Below are 21,437 nucleotides of genomic sequence, written 5' to 3'. Positions count from 1 at the left end.
ATGCTGATACGATATATACATAGAGGTCTACACGTAATTACTCCACAACTGAATTGTAACTGCGCATTAGACAAGCCAAATATATATGTATATACAAACATACATACATACATACATACATAAATTAGGAATATGGTACGAAGGCCAACTTATCAGGCATAAACCCAATTTAGGGCAGACGTCTGACAATGATTTAGTCGCTGGCCTCTTGCATCAGCCATTTGAGTTTAGCGATTAGCAATTAATTTGTCAGCTGATTAGCCTTTCGTACAACTGCTGCAATATTGCGCGCTCGTCTTTAAACTGAGTTGAATTTGAAATTCGTATTTGAAAGCGTGAGTCATGCTTGACGCGTACTTTGCTCTTAAGTCGTGTGTCTCGTGTCTCGGTGTCTCATCAGTTGTAGAGGAAATGGGCATTTTCTAATGTCTGATAAGATTTGCTGCTCGCTTTTCACTGTTATCAGCGGCTGCAGCTTCTTGGCGGATGTGGCCATGGCCATATATGGCTAGAACTGATTCGCCCATCTCAGTGCGATTGCCAATTACACATATTACTCATACGTACATTACTCATACGCCACGTAATCGCCCAGATGCCTATCGCACTGTAAATGATAGTCCAACGGTTATTTTTTACCGTTCCACCGCTACGTTACGCTAGGTCAGTTAATAGCTAAGCTGTCAGCTCGTCTGGTCTATATGCTAATTGCTACGATTTTGTAGGTGTCGATGTCGCTGTTTCTCCCTCTCCCACTCTAGCTCTCTCTTTGTCTCCGTTACTGTTGCCGTGTGATTGTCGCATAAGCATACGAAATTTATGCACCTCACGGACTTCAGTTTACCTGCCCCGCACAGTACGGCAAGTGCCGCGCATCTAACGGATCTTTCCCATCTCAATTGCATATGAGATACATCTGCTGGCTGCTCCAGTTACGCCTCAAGTTGGCTCCGCCGTATGCGCATTTTTAATGCGATTCGTGCGCTCCGCCAAACTGGCGACACAATCAATTCCAACAGCAAAAAATTAGCATCAGAACGTTCTATAACTGTTCATTGGGGCAACTTCCTTTGTCTGCGGCCAAATATGATAAGAGGAAACAATTCGGAAAGTTTCGGAGCTAAACTCAAATTGTCGAAGCTTCAATGCACTTACATGGCATGAAGTGAGAGATATTTAATGTGATGATGTATAGTTAGACAGATAAATAGATGGGCATATAGATAGTTGGAAGAATAGATAAGTAGTATAAGAGCTGGAAAGCGAATTAAGTTGCAACTAGATATGATAGATCTCTCTATATTGTTTTTTTGTATAATTCTTAACTCATATATATGTTGTATATTTAATTTATTGACTTATATGTATCTAGTATATACAATTGCGAATTGAGCCATTAAAATAATAATTGTTGCAAAAAAATAATAATTATTATTATTTCTATAACTTCAATTGACTTTGATAGCATTTAAATCGATTCTATTTCTATGGATTTGTCAGTCAAGTTAGTCCCGTTGGAACGATGACACCTAAGTGGAAAGTTTCAATAATACTTTTGTATTCTCTTCTAATCGAAAATGTTTACGTAATTAAAATTGAATCCAGCTCCTTTGCCATCATCTTCAATCTCTATTTTTCAGTCAAAGGCCAGTGTGAAGTTTACAAATGTTAAATGTGGATCTCTCGAACCAAGCTTGACCACCATCGATCAGTGTCGCCTTCGTGCGATTAGCCGCAACAAAACCGTACTAAACATTTCGATTAATTTTCTGAAGGCAGCCAAACAACTAGAGCTCCATTGGCAAACGAAAGTATGGGGAAATGGCTACAAGCCCTGGTTAGGTGAATATGATATCGACTTCTGTGCCTACTTACGCAAACCTAATCATCCAGTGTTGAAAATATTGTATGACGCCATCAAGCCCTTCACAAACATAAACCATTCGTGTCCCCTTTCGGTGAGTAAGAGACGAACGGTTTAGCTCACTGATCATATGATCTATCTATGCTATCTATCTAATGCAGGGCATGCAATATATTAAGGACATGTACTGGGACATTTCGAACTATAAATTACCTATGCCATCTGGGGACTATTTACTGCTTCTCACTTGGAAACACAACAAAATCCCCTCCATGTACACGAATATATATTTCAATTTTAAACAGGATCTTATTTTCGATTAATTATGTTCTTAAAAAATCAATTTAAATTGGAATATTAAATTTAAATGCAAAAACTGAAAATAAAAGTTCCATTGTAATGAACATGATGAGCACATATATAGTTAGATAGATAAATAGATGGACATATAGATAGTTGGATGAATAGATAAATATTATAGGAGCTGGAAAGCGAATTAAGTTGCAACTAGATATGATAGATCTCTCTATATTGTTTTTTTGTATAATTCTTAACTCATATATATATTGTATATGATGTGCATATATTTTTCAAGAGAATCTATTTTCATCGTAAGAACTTCATATATGATCATATAATATGTATATGCAAAATACATATATAAATATATTGAACCTAATGCTCAATCACTTTTATCTCTCTAAATTTGTAATCTCTAATCTCTCTATTTTGTAATCTTTATTTATTGATCTTTTCGATAATACTTTATTCCATAATTGTTCTTCTTCTGTTTTCTACAAGTTTTCGTTTCAATTCGATTTTCGACTTCCCCCATCCACTCTCTCTCAACTACTGCTTAACTTCTGCGAGCCGAGTGCAGTCAGAAAGTCGATTGACCCAGCTAAAATACATAATAAATATAAGTAAGCAAAAAATAAGAAAACACCAACTCAAAATACAAATGTGAATTTACTTTGATTTTTGCGTTGTTTCTCAACTGAATGCATTAAAGAAAACTTACGAGTCTAAGTGAATCGCTTAACGCTACAGGTGATCGAGTATGCGTACGAATATATGAGTATATCTGTATGTGTATGTGAATGTGAATGTGAATGAGTGCGAGTATTTTAAGTCTAAGTAAGTGGAATGCATACAAATTGGATCTGAATTTTGATGAATTGTGCAAAAAAATAAAACAAATATCAAAGCGTGTCGATGTCGATGTCCATTTCGATGTCGGTGTCGTTGTATATGCGTGTGTGTGTGTGCGTGTATCGTATTTAATGAGTGCAGGGTATCTGATTGGCATCCTTTAGATTGGCCAGACGCAGCTGCTCCAAGGCGATTTCATGGGCTTTGAAATGATCGCGCGTCGCCTGCTCCCATTCGCTGAGGCCCGTGGAGCTCTTCAAGGCACTTGTTGACGAGCCCGAGCTATAGGTAGAGCTGTCCGGGCTGGTATTCGAGGTGTAGCTCGAGCTGGAGCTGGAGATGGAACTGGAGCTGGCGCTGCTGCCTGCTGTCTTGATCGTGGCTGCTGGGATGGCGCTAAAAGTCTGCACGAGCTGCTGCGCCTTTTGGGGTTGCGGGACATAGCGCACGAGGAAGGGATTATGCTCGGCCAGGATATAAGCTTCAGAGCTGGGCTGACTGGGTGCACTTATCTGACTGGGTGCTCCAGACTGAATGCGCAAAAAGAAACCGTTCTGCACTTGTTGCTGCTGTGCTATGGTCTGTGGCTGAGCGGGCTGAACGGGTTGAGCGGCCTGAGCTGCCTGGGGCTTGGCATACTGATAGCTGCCTTCGGCAGATGCTGCCTTCAGCTGTTGCTGCTCGGCCTGCTGGCGCTGCTCCTCCTCCAGGCGCTCAGCTTCCATGCGCTGCTGCTCCTGCTGTTCCAGGGCGATGCGCTCAGCCTCAAGCATGCGACGTTCCTCCATCAGACGTTTTTCTTCGCGCTGACGCTCCAGCTCCATGAGACGAATCTCCTCACGACGCTCCTGCTCCAGCTGTGCGGCCTGCTCACGCTCATCGTAGCGGATGCTGTCCTCGGCTTTCACCTTGACTTGGTTAAAGTTGTCGGGCTGCAGGTTCTGTGCTGGGGTCTGGGCGGACACGTATGCTCCAGAGCTGCTGGCATCGTAGGTCTTTATGCCGGCTTGGGGCGCTGATGTGGGCAGAGGTGTATAGGATGGCTGCTGGGGCTGTGGCTGTGGCTGGGCCTCTGGCTGGGGCTGCGGCTGTGGCTGTGGCTGGGGCTGAGCCTGTGCCTCAGTCGCTTGACGCAGTAGGGCTTCCTTGTATAGCTTGAAATGTTCCTCGCGAGCGCGCTGCACTTCAGGCGTATCCTCTATGGCCTGCTGCTGCTGCTGCTGCTCAGTTGAAATCGGAATGGCTTTCACAAGCTGTTCCTGCTGCTGAATGGGCTGTGGCTGCGACTCTAGTGTGTCCTGCTTCTGCTGCTGCTGCAGTGCCTCGTTATAGCGCCTCAGATGTTCCTCGCGAGCGCGCTTCACTTCTTCAGTTTCCTGCACGGGCTTGGGCGAATCCAGGGCAGCATTAGTCTGTGACGTGAAGGCAAACTGCTTGACCAAGGGCTGTTGGGCTTGGGCCTGCTGTTGTGGCTGAGCGGTGAAGATGTTCTGCTTGACGTAAGACTGCTGTGGCAGCGCTGCCTCAGCATTGATCACCTTCAGGCGCGCCTCGTTCCAAATGCGCATTTGCTCGTCGCGCACACGCTGCAGCTCGGGACTCAGGCCGGGCACCGCTTCAAAGGCATTCATCTTGATGATCTGCTCCAGTGGCTCATATTGCGAAAGGATGTTGGCCGCCGGCTGCTTGCCCTCGGCGCGCAAGCGCTCCAGCTCCAGGCGCAGGGCATTGTAACGCTGTTCACACCAGGCACGGAATAGAGCCAAATGCTGCTGTTGTGGTTCCACTTTAGCCGAGGTGCGCACAAAATTATTGTCGGACTGAGCCACGGTGCGTATGCCGTACAGAGGCTCCGGATAGTTGAAGGCAATCAGACGCTCGGCTCCATTGCTGTCCAGATAGCGCGTATAGCCCTGCACAATTTCGCTCTGCACAGGGAATTCGCCGCGTGCCGGCGCATAGGCCAGCAGATTGGTGCGATAGCCAATGGAGTGCGCATGCGCACCCAAGGCCAGCAGGCTGAGCAGCAGCAGACGCATCTTGGTGGATCCTCGTTGGGAATGGAATGGGTCTACGACTAGTAGGACTTTTGGGTTTTTTTACTTGAGCAACGACAACAAAAAAACGCAAAACTTCACTACAACTTCGACGACTTGAGCTGGAAGACTGTTGGCTTTCGGTGCCGCAACCGTTGCCTTTTATAGTCTAAAGGCTAAGAACCGCAAGGGCGCAAGTTCGCTGCCTTGTCCTTGGGCTAACTCGTTTGGTTGGCATGAGGATATGCCAATAAATATTTTGTTACCCCAGGTCCAGCGAATCGGCACGCAGATATCGCATCTCCGGTCTAAGGTATCTGATCTCGGCTCTCAGTCGGTTTGTCTGTCTCGCTGTCTGTTCTCGAACAGTTAATTGAGGCGAGTCTTGGCTGTCAGTCCTGTTGGTTCTTCTTCCGTTATGCTGGCCCGTTCCATTCACCAGCCGCTGCCCCAAGGTCAGCTGATGTGTATTTTTAGTAGCAAGGCCTGCCTGTGTTGCATGTTATGGCCCAGTGCATAAATTAAGCCCAGCAAAGGGCAGCTGCAGCTGCAAACACTGAGATACAGTTGCATGCTCAATCCCCCAGCTCGATTTATCAAATAGCCAGAGCATCGGGCTCGGGCCTTGTAGACGACTTTCGGCCATTATTATTAAGAGCGTCTGTCATTTGTCAAGATATCAATTGATGAAGAGAGCTGGCCAGTTGAGGCCCAAATATGGCGTGCACTTATTTTTAGACGCAACTGTTGTACAGTCGCCGGCCAGACGCGCCTGCAAGACGACCCGTTCCCCATCTAAGGGGGCACATTGACAGGGCTTAACCGGTTCAGAGCATCTCGGTTGCGGCATTTTATATTAAATGCGAATCGGCGCCGTTATATGGGCAATTCACAGACTTATATACACACATTGAGTACATAAAACAGTGGTATATATATGTGTATATACATATATGTAAGGAAAGTCGCCAAGGGTGCCATAAAATAAATTATGCAAATTAAATTATTCGCCGGCCTCAGGAATGTGAAAATCAATTGGAAATTTTTGTGGCTTTTAATTGATATAAAATATTAATTTTTTTTTTTTTTTTTTTTTTTCATTTGACTGTCGTTGACAGCTGCTGGGAACTGCAATACTGATGTGCAATAATTATTATATTTCATTTGTTATTAACATTTAAGGAGGCTCGCTTTGTTACTGTCGGAAATATCATAAATATATACAATATATAATATAAATATTTAATTAGAGTGGAGATAGAGATAGACGAACATGTGTTAGGTGCGAATTTAAGCACCTGCCTGTGTCAATATACATATATGTATGTATAGAAAAGAAGTAGCAGAATATAGTTCCATAAAATTAGTTTCACAGCGAAAAAAAAATGTAACATACATACGCACATTTAAAGTAAAAAGAGTTAAAAAAAAAACAAAAACAAACAAACATTTTTTAAATAAAAATTTACATTAAATCAAATTTACATTAATCAAATCTCCAAATAGTCTGCTTAAGATCGAAACTAAAAATTATTGACATTTAATAAATATTTGCACAATTAATTCTAAGCTCAAATTGACGTAAAAACATTGTTATCAATTTCTGTGAAAACTTTTAAATGAAACGTGATTTGTTTTAATAAATGAGAGAAAGAAATGAGACAAACAACAAACAAAATTTTCCAATATTTGTTTATTTTGAAATTAGATCTCAAAAATTTTAGCCCACTTATTATTTGTTTGAATATATTCTAGAAACATTTTCTTCCCAGACATTGCAAATTAAATTAGTTAATCAACGACCAATAAAACTTTATTAAACAATAATAATTACAAAAATAAATAAAACAAAATAATTAAATATTAAACAAAACAAATTAAAAACAAAAACAAAATATAAAAGCAATACTACTAATAATATTATTAATTACTACTACTATTAATATTATAATTATTACCTCAATATTAATCATCGAATAATAAATTAATAATTAAATTATGGAAAATAACGCAGAAATAAAAATAAATAACAATGTATATACACTTAAGCAATGCAATAAAATTAATATATAATAATATAAGTAAATTAAATAATTAAATTAAAACAATATGTAAAATAATAATATTTATCAATTAGTAAATTAGCAAAAAAGATTTTATTATTAATATAAAATATTTAAAAAAATAAATAAATAAATAAAAAAAGAAGAAATAGAAAAAAAATATATATTTAAATTTATACAATACACTAATTCCACAAAAACGTGTAGCTAAATAAAAACAAAATAAAATACTAATATTAATTCACTCCATCATCCAGCAGCAAAACCAATTCTCTGCAGCTGCAGAGGTCAAAGAGGACAAGTGGAATTAATGAAGCAAAGAGAGCATACGAAATATGAATAAAATATAATATATAGGCCACATCAAACTCTGCAAGCCACACCTAGCCTGGCATCTAGAGCAGTTGATGAAACAGCACATGGAGCCAACCTGGTCTCACCTGCGCATCACATGGCATTCATCACATTCTTGGCACACATGGCCTTAATCACGTATTGTCAATCTTAGCACTTGGCAGTGAAACAGATCACAAGGCTGGCGAATTGTGATACCTCCACAGTAGCTCTGACTCTTTATGAATATGGGCAATTATTTAAGATTTTCACTGAAGTTGGTTTATTCATTTTTTGGCAACTTTCACACAGAAGGCCGATTTCGTAAGACATTTGGCCAGAGCTTGTTGCCAAGTATACAGATTTTATTTATAGCTATAGATTTCATTTGAACTGACCACAGTCACGCTGCGACAGCGACAGCGGCAGCGACATTGGCGTCTACGTCGACTGCGACGTCACATGCTCGCCAGAGAATTTCTGAACCTGGAACAGACTTTCATCAATTTAATATTTTCGTCTGTTTTTATGGCTTTTTGGCTACTTGCGTCACTCTCGCAATTTATTTTAATTATTTTGTTGTCCACGCGCTTCAAACGAACTTAAATGGATGCGAAATGGAAACGGAGGCACGTCCCATTTAATTAGAGCAACGGTTACTCTACTTCATGCACGTTGCGCCTTATCTTATCAAACAAAATATATACCATTCGATTAGCCAGGCTAATTCTCAATGTGTGTGCGCTGTACGACGTGTGCTACCGGCTACCGGTGTTAATTACCATTTAATTAGCATTCATTAAGATGTCTGCTCCGCACATACAAGCATGCATACATACATATATCAAAACGAAACCACGCCATAACTTTGCAGCTTTTTAAGATGTTTTTCCTGTTGCTGTCACCGAACCTTGACAGCAATAACAAATCCTTAAAGCATAGCCAGCGATTTATGGAAATTTCATTTTGTTTTTGCTTTCAGCTGAATTTCATGACAAGGCAAAAGCTAATGGCCAATAAACGCACTTGAACCATGCCGAAAAAAAAATCATCAAAAGCGAGCCACGTTCTGCGGCTCACGTGCGACGCGGCTTAAACCTTTAGGTATTTCGTCTTAGCGATTACGCATCAATTTATGCATATTTAGTATGGATATATGTATGTATGTGTGTGTGTGAAAGAAAAAACCCATACTCAAATGAGTTGAGAGTCAGACCCAGTTCCAAGCTCCAAGTTCCAGTTAGCAGCCAGACGTCATAGTGCGGAACTTTCGGCACTGCAGCTGCGTGCAAATTAATTGAAAAATTTCATGCCCCCTCTGACCCCCGAATCAGTCAACGCTGTTTGAGCTCAATGAAAGCAAACAAATGTGTGTACTTGAGCGCTAAATACCCTGCAATTAGTAGAGTAAATATATATTATATAAATATGTATACTATGCATAGCTGTTAAAGCTTTCTGTATGTCAATTATTATCAATGCTTATTAAATCAAGCGCTTACATCTATATATTGCTAGTGCTTAATGTGTAAGCCTGGTATACCCTATTTTAAATTAAAAATTAAATGGTAATTTAAATATTCTCATTTCATCCACTCCAAACCCCTTCAAATTTAAGCAGGGTATCAGCCACTGGCCTCAATGAATTTTTGTGAATGGTTATAAAAAAAGAGTCAGCAAAAATTTTTGTATTTCTTTCTAAATTAATTTGTTGGTCAAAAAACCCAGCAATTTATTTTTCCTCTAAGCTCCTTAGTTAGGATTTTACTTTTACTAAATGTTGCTAAATAATGAAGCGGTAACAAATTTTGTTAGCCACATTTTATGTTTTGATCATAATTGTGGCATTTTGTTTGTTATGCTGCGGAATGTTGGGCAATTGGACATTTTGGGGCTTTGGTTTTTGCATTGCTTTAATTTTAAAAATAAAATTTGTGGTTATTTTAAAAACAAAGCTTCAGCGCCAAGGCCATTTATTTTCATGTACAAAATATTCTTTTTATATACGTTCGATAAAAATGCTTTGTTAGTGCTGAGTTGCCGCCATGGTAGCATTTACGTCATTTGCCGAAATCCGTTGAAATTTGACAAGAAAACGAGTTTCATGCTGACCCATGGGGAAGTTCCCCCGCCACCAGACAAACAACATTGAAGCGTGCTCCAATTGCGCGCACTTCGTCCGGCTCCACTTGGCCATTGGCCATTGGCCATTGGCCACTGGCTCTTGGCCAGACGCCTTGCTCTACGCAGTTCCGTTTCATGCTCGGCCGTACAAGCAATTACTAAATAAATACATCAATTAGAGCGCCAACGCACAGTGACCTACACGACGCAACGTCGAACGCTGAGCAGCTCTCAAGTGCAGCTTATAACTGCACTGAGAGAAAAAGTGTTTATTTGTGTTGTGCTGATGTTGATGATGATAATGATTGTTATTATGAATAATCATAATCATAATGAAAATAATTTTTATTTTTATAATTTTTTTTTTTTTAATTTAATAGTAATTTAGTAAAATAATAATAATTTGATAATGACATAATATATTAATAATAATTATTATTAAAAAATGTAATAAATAAAAAAAAATGGAAATAATAATATAATTAGTAATAATAATGACATAATGCCAATATTTAAATTTCTAAATATATTTATCACATTATTAATAACAGTACAATAATAAGAAATCATAAGTAATTCAAAATATAAAAAAAAAATTACATGATATTAAAATTTATATTTTACCCCATTGAATAAACTTTAACTTTTTTACAGTCATTCCAGTTTCGCTCAGTGCAGTTAACGGCCACATAAATACACTTCAATCGCAGACAGTCGCTAAATTAATTTGCATTAGTTATTAAGGCCAAGCGGCGCTTGGATGGATTTTGGGGCGTTCTATGAGTTTCGCATTGAATTGAGTTGTCTATGTCTATGGGGGAAGACGCTCACCTGTTGCCCCATCAATCAGCTGCTTAAAGTCGCACTCGAGTCGAGTCACCTCCACGAATGCACCTTAATAATTTGCCCACCTAAGCGCGTAAATAATGACGCGTTTCTTTACAATTTTGGAAGACTGATTAAACATGTTTATTATGTGTCGCACTTGTGTATTTACGCTTTTAACTGCGCCTTTCGCACCACCTGTCCAATCTGTCAACTGTTTCAGATCGTCGCTCATTACAATACGTCGGAGTCTGTTTCTTTGTTACGTTTTGTTTGTTTGTGTTATTTTTTGCGTTATTTGACAATTTAATTGGATTAAATTCATTTGTTGTGACGCGTACGACCTGTGGCTCTCAAACTGTGCCAATGACTCTGCAACTGTGCTGCCGAACGAGGGGAGCTTAAGCAGAAAAAAAAAAAACTGTTTACCGTGTGTTTCATTAAGATATCTCAACCAAGAGTCCAGTTCATATAGGCAGCTATATGGTGCTCCATTCAAGCTGTTGCCGACATATAATCTATTTCAATAATATATCGCAGCTGCGAGTCTAGTTACGATAGTAGTTTAAGTAGATAGGTTTATCTTTTTGTTTAAAACATTTATTTTCTGCATTTACTTTACCGTTAGATTTAAACAATATTCAATCTTGTTATGGGCAACTACTACAAATACTTAATTGTCTACGCTTGACACGCTTACTACTAATAATTTGCATTAATTACACACCGTAATTATAATATTTATAATTATAATAATAATAATAATAATAATAATCATCATCATCATCATCGTAATATAACGTAATAATAATCAAACTTTTGCATATTTGTTCATACGGAAATTAAAAACGGAACACGCTTAATTAACACACATACAGCCATACATACATACATACATAGATACACACACGCACACTCGCTCACACTCACACTCACACACATACAATTTAATGCTATTTGTAAATGTTTTGTTAATTTGTTTGCTGTTTCTTTTTACAATGTTTTTGTTGTTGCTTTTTAATTTATAGCTTAACTATGTTTTTATTATTTTGTGTTTTTTTTTTTCTCCCTTTTTTATTTTATGCTTAAAACTATTTAACTTAAACATTGATTTGATTTTCCGTGAAACGTGTTGAGGTTATAAATTCCATTTTGTTGTGGTTGTTGATCTTGCAAAGGATTCAAATTTGGAAATATATTTTACAATAAAATTGAACTAAGAATTGAATCTTCTCTTCATGTTCTTTAATAAAAACAAATAAAAAACAAAAACACTTGCAGTGCAAAGAAATTGGATAAAGTTGCAAAAAGTTAAGAAAATATCGAACGAAATACTCTAATGGAGGGCCTTCTCTTATCTCTCATCTCTTTTTAACAATACAAGCGGCAGCTCCCGGGCTAAACGATTTGCGAGAACTCCTTAGCCGGACTGAACAATTTTCGAGTAATCTTTCTACATAATGGGCTATACACGGATTGGAGCAAGTAAGGCGGGAGCACGTTCGCATTTAACATCTTAAATGCAGTTGGGCAAACAGTTTTCACATAATGGGATCCGGACCCTGGCCCTCTAGATCGGAAACCTGACTCTGATAGAGCAACGCATCTTGATACGCCTTCTTCACGGCCTTGCGCTCCGCTGGCTTGCGGGACTCCACCAGCTTTTGCTGGTCCAGCTGCTTGTCGATGCCCAGGATGTCCAGCTTATTGGCGGGCAGCCATTGCCACGTCCGTTTCACGTCGAAGAAGAGCACCAGAAAGACAACATCGTCCAGACAATTCTTGCGCAGGGCCAGCACATCCGTTGGTGGGGCCGGCAGTGGCACGCCATTGTAGACGAATCCCTTCGGCGTTTTGGGATCTAGGATCAGTGCGGGATACCACGGATAGCCACGGCATTTGGCCCACACCAGTTGCAGTGGCTCCAGCGCTGCCTTCTGGTTGCTATTGTTGTGCCGCACATGCACTTCGGTCGCCGTCTCCTCCAGTTCGTGGTGCGCTTTGCTGGCCTTGTTGTTGTTCGTCACGGTGGCTGCTGTGGTGGTGCTTCTACGCGACTTTATGCTGTTCACTAAAGGCGACGCATTGGGCGTGGCTGATCGCAGTTTGCCCGCCTTGCGCAACAGCGGCGGCGGCGTTGCCGTTGAGCTAGTCGATTCACTTAGATTGTTGCGCCGCTTGCCACGCCCACGGGCGGCTGCCATGGCACCGCCACGCCCTTGCAATGGCGTGGGCGTGCTGCGCGTAACTCGCGCATTTTTCGCATCCAGCTGGCGCTGTTGCTGCTCCTCCTCATCCTCCTCGTCATCGTCCTCCTCCTCATCATCGTCGTCGTCATCGTCGCTGTCGGAGCTGCTGTCGCTGCTACTGATCGCCATGTTGCCATTGCCCTGCGTATTATTCAAGCTCGCGTGCTGCAAATCCATGGCATCTGTGGTGCAGTCCTCCTGCGAATCGTCGCGCATCGCATGCGCCTTCGTGCTATCCGAATCGCCGTCGTCGCTGTGCGCATCGCCATCGCTGGCCTCATCGCTATCGAAGTCCGAGCAGCTGCCCGACATGCTGAAGTCCGAGCAACTGCTGCACGGACTGCTCGACTGGGAGGGCGCATCGTCGCTCTCGCTAACATCCCGCTGATTGTTAGCTCGGTACACCCGAAAGCTGTCTGGAATGCGCTCGAATGGCAGCGCCGGATCCGCCGACGCTAAGGCAGGTATGGACTGAACCGTGGTCGGCGTCGTCATCGTCGTTGCTGCTGCCGCCGCCGCTGCTGCTGCTGCTGCCGCTGGGTTCGGTGACTTCTTTGGTGACGTCGATGGCAAACGTCGAAAACGGGGTGGCCGCTTAGGCGACTTGGACATGCCCAAGCCTGCACCCAGGCTCAGGTTCAGCTTGTTGCTCATGGACAGCGCTGCGGAGGTGAGGCTGGCGCCTGCCACGCCCATGCCAACTGCACTCGCTGTGCTGTTGTGCGGCGTCAATGCAAAGCTGCTCATGGCTGTCGGCGTCGCAGTCGCTGCATGCAGCGAAGCATTCATTGCGCTGGAGGCGGCGGTGGCTGCGGTTGTCGTCGCACTCGAACTGGCGCTCGTCGACTGCGTGCTCAATGACTGCGAATTGTGGTGCTCCTCCTTGACAGGCGTCGTCAGTGGCTCCGATGGTCTCTTGAGTGCCGCCTGCGACTTGCGGGTCAGTAAAATGGCCGTTCTAAAGGATGCAAAAAGTAAGCGATAAGTGAATAAGAATTGAATTGACCGTGAATTATTTCGCGAGAGTATACCTGACTTGAAAATACCTTTCAGTTAATATAAATCTTATACTCCGACCTATTTATCATGTTCTCAATTTTGTTACTCTCATAATTTAATTTCGCGAAAGTACCAGCTATGATTCATATAATTTTAGATTGTGACGCACGGATTGTCTTCTCTTTTTGGACAGTTCAAAAAACCCCCCATCTTTGCTTATTTATATGGGGTACGCCCTCTTAATTGTACGTTTTTGGCGGTATTTTCCCTATACTTTCAACTCACTTTTTGGGAACTCCATCTCAGCTTCTGCTATACAACTCAAATTATTAAAAGCTACTGGGATAACTAAGTATTCTTTCTATGCTATGCCACTATATATATATAGAATAACTATCCGATTATATATATGTCCACACTATTTATAATAACAGTACTCAGAAACATAGTTACTATAAATTACTAAAGTAACCTATGCTATACATAAATATATATAGATAATTGCCAACTCTTCAAAATCTGACATCCGACTATGCTCGACTCGACGACATATTCAATCATACACGAATATAAAATTGAGCTCATTTTAAGACATATACAGACAATATTAAAGACCTCGACCTCTTCTAACGCACCTTCGATTAATGCCCACGGGTGAGCTGCTGTTGTTGAGACTCTTGACAGGACTGCAGGGCGGCGTTTGAACCATATGACCAGTGTCTTTGCTGACATTATCGTCCGCCATCGAATCGTCATCCGAGTCATCCTCGTCGTCCTCATCTTCATCATGTTGCTGGCTCTGCGGCACATCCTGCGACTCATCTAAATCCATGGCGCTGCTATTAAGACGTTTGCGCATTCGTTTCTTCGAGGGCTTCACTCGCGTCTCTTCGTTGTCGTCGTCGCTTTGTGAGTTTGCGTGCGATGCATAGCGCTAAAAGGGATTGCCATTAATCAACTAATCCACTTGGAATATGTGCAATTGTATACTTACCGCTGCAAAGCGCGCCTTTTGCAGGGTTTTGCGCATTCGATTGATTTCCAGGCGGATTTGCTTGATCTTCTTCGTCCGGTAGCTGGGATTCTTGAGCACCTGTGACTTGTCGGCCAGTATGAGCAGCTTTTGCACCACATCCTCGCTGGGCGGCGCCGACAGCAGTTGTCTTAGTTCCTGCTCCACCTCTCCCTCCACGTGGTCCACATGGATGCGTTGTCCACGCTCCAGCAGACCATCCCGCTGCAATTCCTTGCGCACCTGCACGAAGAGCGGCGCTGCTTGATCTCTCATCCGAATGCCAGCTCTATAGAACACTGTATCCTTGTTGTTGTACGCCAGACAATTCTGTATCATCAGATCGAAGTCTGCCTCCAGCTGTTCGAGTTTCGTGTAACGGCAATCCTTGAGCTTCGCGCGCATGGTGCCCAAATCCATGGGCTGCTTGACTATGTCCATATAGTCGGGCACCTCGTTGGTGTTCACGGGCTCTCGGAATATCTCCATGGTGTCGCGCGTTTCCAGCGCATCCAGCAGCTTGCTGAGCGCCGATTCAAGCGGATTCAGTTGCAGCATTACAACCTCCTCGGAGATTTTTACAAATGCCACCTTGAGCTTCTCACGCTTACGCACCAGCTCACAGAGCAGACGCGCTCGCTCCAGATCTTGACGCAAGCACTGCCAGTACTTGAGCTGCCGGTACAGTTCCTTCGTGTCCGGCGAGCCTTCGATGCCGTTGCGCTGAATCACCCCATGATTGTTGCCCTGACTCTGCAGCCGGCGCAGCAGCGGCACTCCGTTGCGATAATGACGCTTTAACGTCCAGTAGGCAATGATGCGATCAAGGAATTCCTTCTTCTTCTGCATGTGCACCATGCCCGCGATCTCGTGAACACGATCCGGCGGTATTGTCGGTATTAGCACCACGGGCGCCGTTGAACGCTTCTTGGCCAGCGCTTTGCGCGCCTCGCGCATCTTTAGACGCGTATCCTCAAAGTCGGGCACATTTGTCTTTAGCTTTGCGTCGGCGGGGGTATGGGCGTGGCAGTAGGCAAACTTCTGCACATGCACCGAGCTATCGTTGTGGCCATCCTTGACCGTGTCCATGGTCATATAGAGGCCCGCCTGCTGGGCGCAGGTGACATGAAAGGCGGCATAGCAGCTGTTGCGATGGCACTGTATGCAAGCGCCCAGACCCTTCTCTTTGCACACATAGCAGGTGAGGCGCCACCGAGCAGCCGGTATGGTCTCAATAGAATCTGCCGGATAATGAACAGAAATTGGCATTTAGATCTATCTTAATTAGTAGGGTATTTGAGCGGCTTACCAATTGGCTCCAGGAACACGGTATTGGCGAAGCGCACCTCTGGTATCCACAATGCACATACCACGTGCGCCCACTGGCCGTGATCCGTTTGCTTGAATGCTCCGCCCGCATTCGGACAGAGCACACAGTTGACCGCCTTGCTGGGCGATTGAAGGCAACGACGGCACAGCCATTGGCCTTCGGGTATGTAGGGCACACCGTAGCAATCCTGATGCACAGCCAGGTTGCACATGTCGCAGAAGAGTATCACGTTGGTGTTCTGGCACTCGCCATCTAAGCAAATGCAGCACACAGCATCGTCATCCACCTCAACGCCAGTGGGCGTGCCATTTGCGGCTGCCTGGAAGTGAGATTCCTTTTCGAGGCGGTCCATCAGCAACTCCATGGTATCAATGCTAACAGCATTGAGATTTTGCTTGGCGCGCAGCTCGTTCATATGCTCCAGCCAAGCGGTATCCTCTTCGTCCACATCGTATTCTATCTCGCCGTCCAGTTCCTCGGCCGACTTCTCAATGAAGCGATAGTAAGCCAAGGGCCTGGGCGGCGCATCAGGCACATTGTAGTCATTGATCTCACGGACATTCGCAACGGGCACCTGCACCTGTCCCCACGCTGCATTCTCCTCCAGTGGCGGCGCGTCAGCATTCAGTATACAGCCACGCTCCACCAGCTCGGCAAACTCCTCGTCGTCGACCAGTGGCAGCGGCTCATCAATACCCAATCGTACGCTCTTGCCATCGATATTAAAGGTAACCGTACCCTCCTGCTCATTATACGAGACCAAAGATTCCGGATTCGTAGTGCTCCTACCATTGCCGCAACCATTTTCTCCTTCAGAATTACCACCACCTCCTCCACCGCCGCCACTGCCGTTGTCTTTGGGCGTTGAGTGGAGCGCGCGTGAAGAGCGCGCCCTTTTTCGATTGGGCTTGAGAATGGGCGTCAGGGGCTGTGGATTGTCGTGGTCGTAATTGGTGAGATGGCCCTGGAGGCCGACCAATGTTTTATAACTGCGATCACAGTCGCGAACCGGACAGGCGAACGGCGGCTGGGACTGTTTTGATTTCACACCTTTGCAGTACTCCACGACATCAAAGTCGAGTCCCATTGCTGCTGCTGCTGCTGCTGCGTGTTGTATTTGTATTGGTGTTATTCCTGGTGACAAGTGGTGTCTGTGTACGACGTGCGGCTTCTCATATATACATCTTACTTGTTTGTTAACGCAACGCGCGCGCGAATCGCTTGTTTACCCTTGTTATTACTAAATTTTCGCTGGCTTGCGAATTTCTGGCGAATTTTAACAATGTATTTGAGTATTTTACAGCACCGGTTCGGCCAGCATGCCTGCTAGTTGGCTAACAACACTGCGTATATCATTCGATATACTCGATATTTGCTCATCGTATGCAAAATTATCACCCAAAATGTATAATAAACACAAAGACCATAGGCTTAATCAGATTTGCGTGGTACACTTATTTGCATAGGCTTGGTTGCAGTTCATAAAACAGTCATGGCATGAGACATCATTTGACGTTTTACAGCACTGCAAACACGAGCAGCTGCAACGAGCACATTTGTCATAAACAAAACTGCCGGTATCCATATGTCAATTTATTAAATAAAAACAATTTATTAGCATTGCAAGCACACGTTTAATATCGAAAAAGCTAAAAATATTGAGTAAATCATAAAAAATTATTAATTTGCGCGGGAAAACAGCTGGGACAGTGCTTGTTAATATCGCCATAGCAGCGTGGAGTTGCCACTTGGTATCAATCGATAGTTGTTTAGTTCATATCGATATTTTTTATGTCATATCTCGCTTGTGTTGTAGGGGCGACGCGCTTCTCATTGCCGCCATTTGAAATAAACGGAAAGAAGTCGAAAAGTAAAAGTTGTTCTGTTATTTAATTATTTATTGCGCTATTTGTTAAAAGTGTGTGCACAAAATGGACGACCTACTGGGCGTAATGCAAACTGTGTCCAAACTCCATATAGAAATGGAAGCAATACGCAAGGTATACAAAGCGAATTTTACAGTTACATCAAGTAGCGACACTGAACTCGATTTTCTCACCAGACCCATTTCGAGGAGTTGGACCAGTTGTTCTTTGGCATAGCTTCCGCCATGGCGGAGGTGAAAATCACTGAAGTTGCGGCAGCAGCGAAGCCCAGCAATAACAGCAGCAACAGCTCTATCACGCCGCAGCAGACGAAGAAGCGAGCCAAGCGATTGACGTCTTTAGCCGAGGATGATGGCGATGGTAAATTGTGAAATTGAAATCGAAGTGAAATGTTCCATGCTAATTTTTATACTAAATAGCACCCGCAGATGTCCCCGACGTCCAGGTCCCACAGCGACAGAGCGCTCGCTTGGGTAACGCCCAGCTACTGGCTGCAGCCGGAGAGGAGGAAGAAGAAGAGGTGGTAAATACCACAGGCACGCTGATGCCGCCACCGCCAGCGCCTGCTGCGATTGTAGCTGAGACCAGCATGAGCAGCGGACGGCCACAGCGAGCGGCCAAATTGCGCTCTGAGAAGAACCTCAAAGAGCCGCCGCTAAATGTAAAACTCCGTCGACCCAGCAATGAGGAGATGGTCAAGATTAAGCTAGAGAGTGAGCAGCGTGCATCACAAATGCATACAATAAAACTACTAAACGTTCCCACAGAAGAATCTGTGGCTGCCAAAGCACCAGAGCCCGCCGCCGTCGGGTCAAAAGCAAAGGACAACGAGTTGTCCACCACAAATCTGCGTGTGAAGGTCAAGCGTGAGAAAATGAGCTACGACAATGCGGAAGCTACAACCACTACGCTGGAATCAACAAAAACTCTCACAAACGAATCAACCATACTGTCAACCACAACAACAACAGCAAACAGCACAACAACTATAAAGAAGGGTCGCAAAAAGAAGGAAACCCACAAGCCCATCAAGGTGGAGCGCCTCAGCGATCTGGACAAGAATTTGCCAATCGCATCGCGTACACGTCGTGGCAGCAACAACACACGCAACTCCCAGGAATCACAAGCAGCTGCTCTACCTCAAGCTTCCATCTACGAAGATGCTGTGGAAGATGTGCCCACTGCAGCAGTGCCAACAACTGGTGTTGTAATGAACGAGACTGTAACCTTGCCCAATGCCACATTCGATATCAATATGCCCACATCGAATGCCACAATGTGTCTGGGCGACAATCTGGCTGGCAATGCCACGTTCCAAGTGGAATCCGAAAAGGACAACTCGATGAAGACGGCGCGTGAGGAGAACAGTTTGCCCGATGGGGCGCAGGATACGAGCTTGTTGACGGAGGACGAGTCGCTGCAGGAGGCGCCCAAAACAAAAATTCCTGAGCAGCCCATACCCAAATCCCTGAAGGGCATCAAGCTGCCAGCGCGCACGCACGAACTGTTCAAGTAAGTCATATACGGAATTACAAGTATTATAATAATATATAATTCTCTTCTTTCAGTCCCTTGATGCAGAGCCCCGTGAAAATGCGCGTGGAGGCCTTTGAGAATGCTGCCCAAGCTCAAAATAATCTACGCTCCAGACGCATTAGGGATGCCGTACGTTTTTTAGATAAGCTTTTCTCTTTTCTTTCTTTGTATAATACTCTTTCTTTCTGCTTTACCAGGGCGCGACTGGTTCGAGCACAACGCCAGTCATTGGCAAATTACAGGCTCCAACGCTTGGACGTTTCCTGACTCCTACACAGAGCTCAACCGCAACTCTGACAAATTCAGCGCAGCCCAAGAAGGCGCCATTGAGTGCCTGCAAGGCCACAACGCTAATGAAAACCGCGACGGGTACAAATCTTAAGTCTGCCAATTCGGGCTCCAGCAAGACCTTAACACGTGAGAACAGCGGTGAGGACTTCCGCAAGGGCTTGCACCAGCTGGCCGAGGAGCGTAAGAAGCAGCGGGAGCAGAAGCATTTGCAGGCGGCACAGTTACGCGAGGCTAAGGAACGTGAGCGGGCGGAGCGTATGGCTAAGTTGGCCAAGGAGCGCGAGGAGAAGCGCCTGAAGAAACAACAGGAAAAACTTCTGGAGGAACGCAAACGCATGGAAATGGAGGAGCTGCAACGCAAGTTGAATCAACAAGAGGAAGCCGAACGACTGAAGAAGGCCAAGGCCAAGGAACAGGAACGCGAGTTGCTGGCGCAAATGAAGCTGCAGCAGCAGCTGCAGTCGGCCAAGGCTAAGAAAATGATGCCGCCACCACCGAAATCGAAATACACATTCGAAATGCTGCACGAGGATGACTCCACCGATGATGAGGGCAAAGTCTCCTACAAGAGGCCACCGGTGCCCACCTGGAGTCGCTGTAAGCTACAATACATCATGTCCCTATTATATAATATACTAATGCAAATCTCTTGCAGCTCACGTGCGCGGTGCAGGAATGATTCTGCAAACGTTTTGCCCAACAGACATCATCGATAGCTTCTTCTCGGTGGCGCCACAAACGCCAGATCTGAAGAACATCTTCCCCAACATCGATCCCAGTCACTTGAAGCGGAACTCAAGTGTGCTCTGGTCCACGCCTCCGCGCTATTCCGAGCTGCCCAAATACTAGGCAAAGAAGCCATCATGTTCTGTTTAACTTAAGTTAATATTCCAGATTGCAATCAATTTATCTTATTGTTTCACTCGGCAATTGCCGTTTCGTGTTTTACCATTGCTTCACATTTAGTTTCGCTACACAAATTTTACTCAAATACATATATTGAATAAATTATGAGAAGATAGATAAACAAAGTTTTAACGCAGCGCCCACTGACCGCAAAATGGAATCAGGCGCTCAATGGGTAACCCTCAAGTACCGTTTGATCATCTTTCAATTTGACATTAATACCCAAGAGGCTAAGAACTATTAAAGCTGCCGACGTGCTCAATTATGGCCAGTTGTGAGGGTTTCCCTATTAACAGGTGGCAAACAATAATAAAAAATAAATAAAAATAAAATGGAATAAAAACTGGTTAATACTGTGAAGGTAAGTGCACAGAAATTTCACTGGTCATGGCCAATGGGTTTTCTGTCTTCGATTTCGATTGTCTTCTTCTTATCACTTGTTGTTTTTTCTCTTTTAAGTTTTTTTTTCTCCTTTTTGCTTGGCTGCCAAATGAGGTGACATGAAAAACGAAATACCGCCAGCAAGATTCGTGATCGGCTCCTCTTGTATTTCATGCTCAGGTTGTGGCTGCTGCTGCTACAGCTCCTCCCACTCCTTTTGTGGTGGGTGCAAATGCAATCGTATACTCGTGGTAAGCCGCAAACGCAATTGTGACTCGTGTAATAGAGGCGGTTTGCTCAGGCATCGACGGTGGCGGCGTCGGCACCAGAGAAGACTCCATAGAAATGGAAAACGAAAAATTGCAGGGTTCGAGCATTACAAGCAAGCGTAGGGTATATAAGGGACTAGGGACTCATAAATATGGCAAATACATGCATATAAGAGGATAA

At 43.9% G+C, this 21,437-nt stretch overlaps 4 protein-coding genes across 5 annotated transcripts; 2 read left to right on the top strand and 2 right to left on the bottom strand.

Moving 5' to 3' along the window:
- Positions 1 to 1,501: 1,501 nt before the first annotated feature.
- LOC149268386 (uncharacterized) lies at positions 1,502 to 2,809 on the top strand. Its single transcript, XM_089470200.1, has 3 exons — positions 1,502 to 1,585; positions 1,641 to 1,958; positions 2,026 to 2,809. The coding sequence occupies exons 1-3, from the start codon at positions 1,523 to 1,525 to the stop codon at positions 2,185 to 2,187; spliced, it is 543 nt and encodes a 180-aa protein (XP_089326326.1). The 5' UTR covers positions 1,502 to 1,522; the 3' UTR covers positions 2,188 to 2,809.
- A 5-nt stretch (positions 2,810 to 2,814) lies between these two features.
- On the bottom strand, positions 2,815 to 5,206 carry LOC108614845 (uncharacterized). The gene has a single exon (XM_089470199.1). The coding sequence runs from the start codon at positions 5,053 to 5,055 to the stop codon at positions 3,145 to 3,147; it is 1,911 nt and encodes a 636-aa protein (XP_089326325.1). The 5' UTR covers positions 5,056 to 5,206; the 3' UTR covers positions 2,815 to 3,144.
- A 5,769-nt stretch (positions 5,207 to 10,975) lies between these two features.
- Positions 10,976 to 17,459, bottom strand: Br140 (bromodomain-containing protein 140). The gene is made up of 4 exons (XM_018013043.2): positions 15,967 to 17,459; positions 14,640 to 15,898; positions 14,281 to 14,579; positions 10,976 to 13,604 (listed from the first exon to the last, which is right to left on the bottom strand). Exons 1-4 carry the CDS (start codon positions 17,072 to 17,074, stop codon positions 11,939 to 11,941), a joined length of 4,332 nt encoding a protein of 1,443 aa, XP_017868532.1. The 5' UTR covers positions 17,075 to 17,459; the 3' UTR covers positions 10,976 to 11,938.
- A 152-nt stretch (positions 17,460 to 17,611) lies between these two features.
- Positions 17,612 to 20,731, top strand: Incenp (Inner centromere protein). 2 transcript variants are annotated; one of them, XM_089472296.1, is made up of 7 exons: positions 17,612 to 17,987; positions 18,050 to 18,233; positions 18,293 to 18,586; positions 18,641 to 19,385; positions 19,442 to 19,538; positions 19,607 to 20,297; positions 20,356 to 20,731. In XM_089472296.1, exons 1-7 carry the CDS (start codon positions 17,919 to 17,921, stop codon positions 20,547 to 20,549), a joined length of 2,274 nt encoding a protein of 757 aa, XP_089328422.1. In that variant the 5' UTR covers positions 17,612 to 17,918; the 3' UTR covers positions 20,550 to 20,731. The 2 variants fall into 2 exon arrangements, with proteins under 2 accessions (XP_089328422.1, XP_017868533.1); XM_018013044.2 differs by having other exon boundaries at positions 17,614 to 17,987; positions 18,293 to 19,385.
- Positions 20,732 to 21,437: the final 706 nt, after the last annotated feature.

Source organism: Drosophila arizonae, chromosome 5, assembly GCF_054131065.1.
Source record: "Drosophila arizonae isolate 15081-1271.41 chromosome 5, UAZ_ARI_1.0, whole genome shotgun sequence".
Taxonomy (NCBI): domain Eukaryota; kingdom Metazoa; phylum Arthropoda; class Insecta; order Diptera; family Drosophilidae; genus Drosophila; species Drosophila arizonae.
Note: the sequence above shows the minus strand (reverse complement) of the source record. Positions and strands in the feature narration are given on the sequence as shown.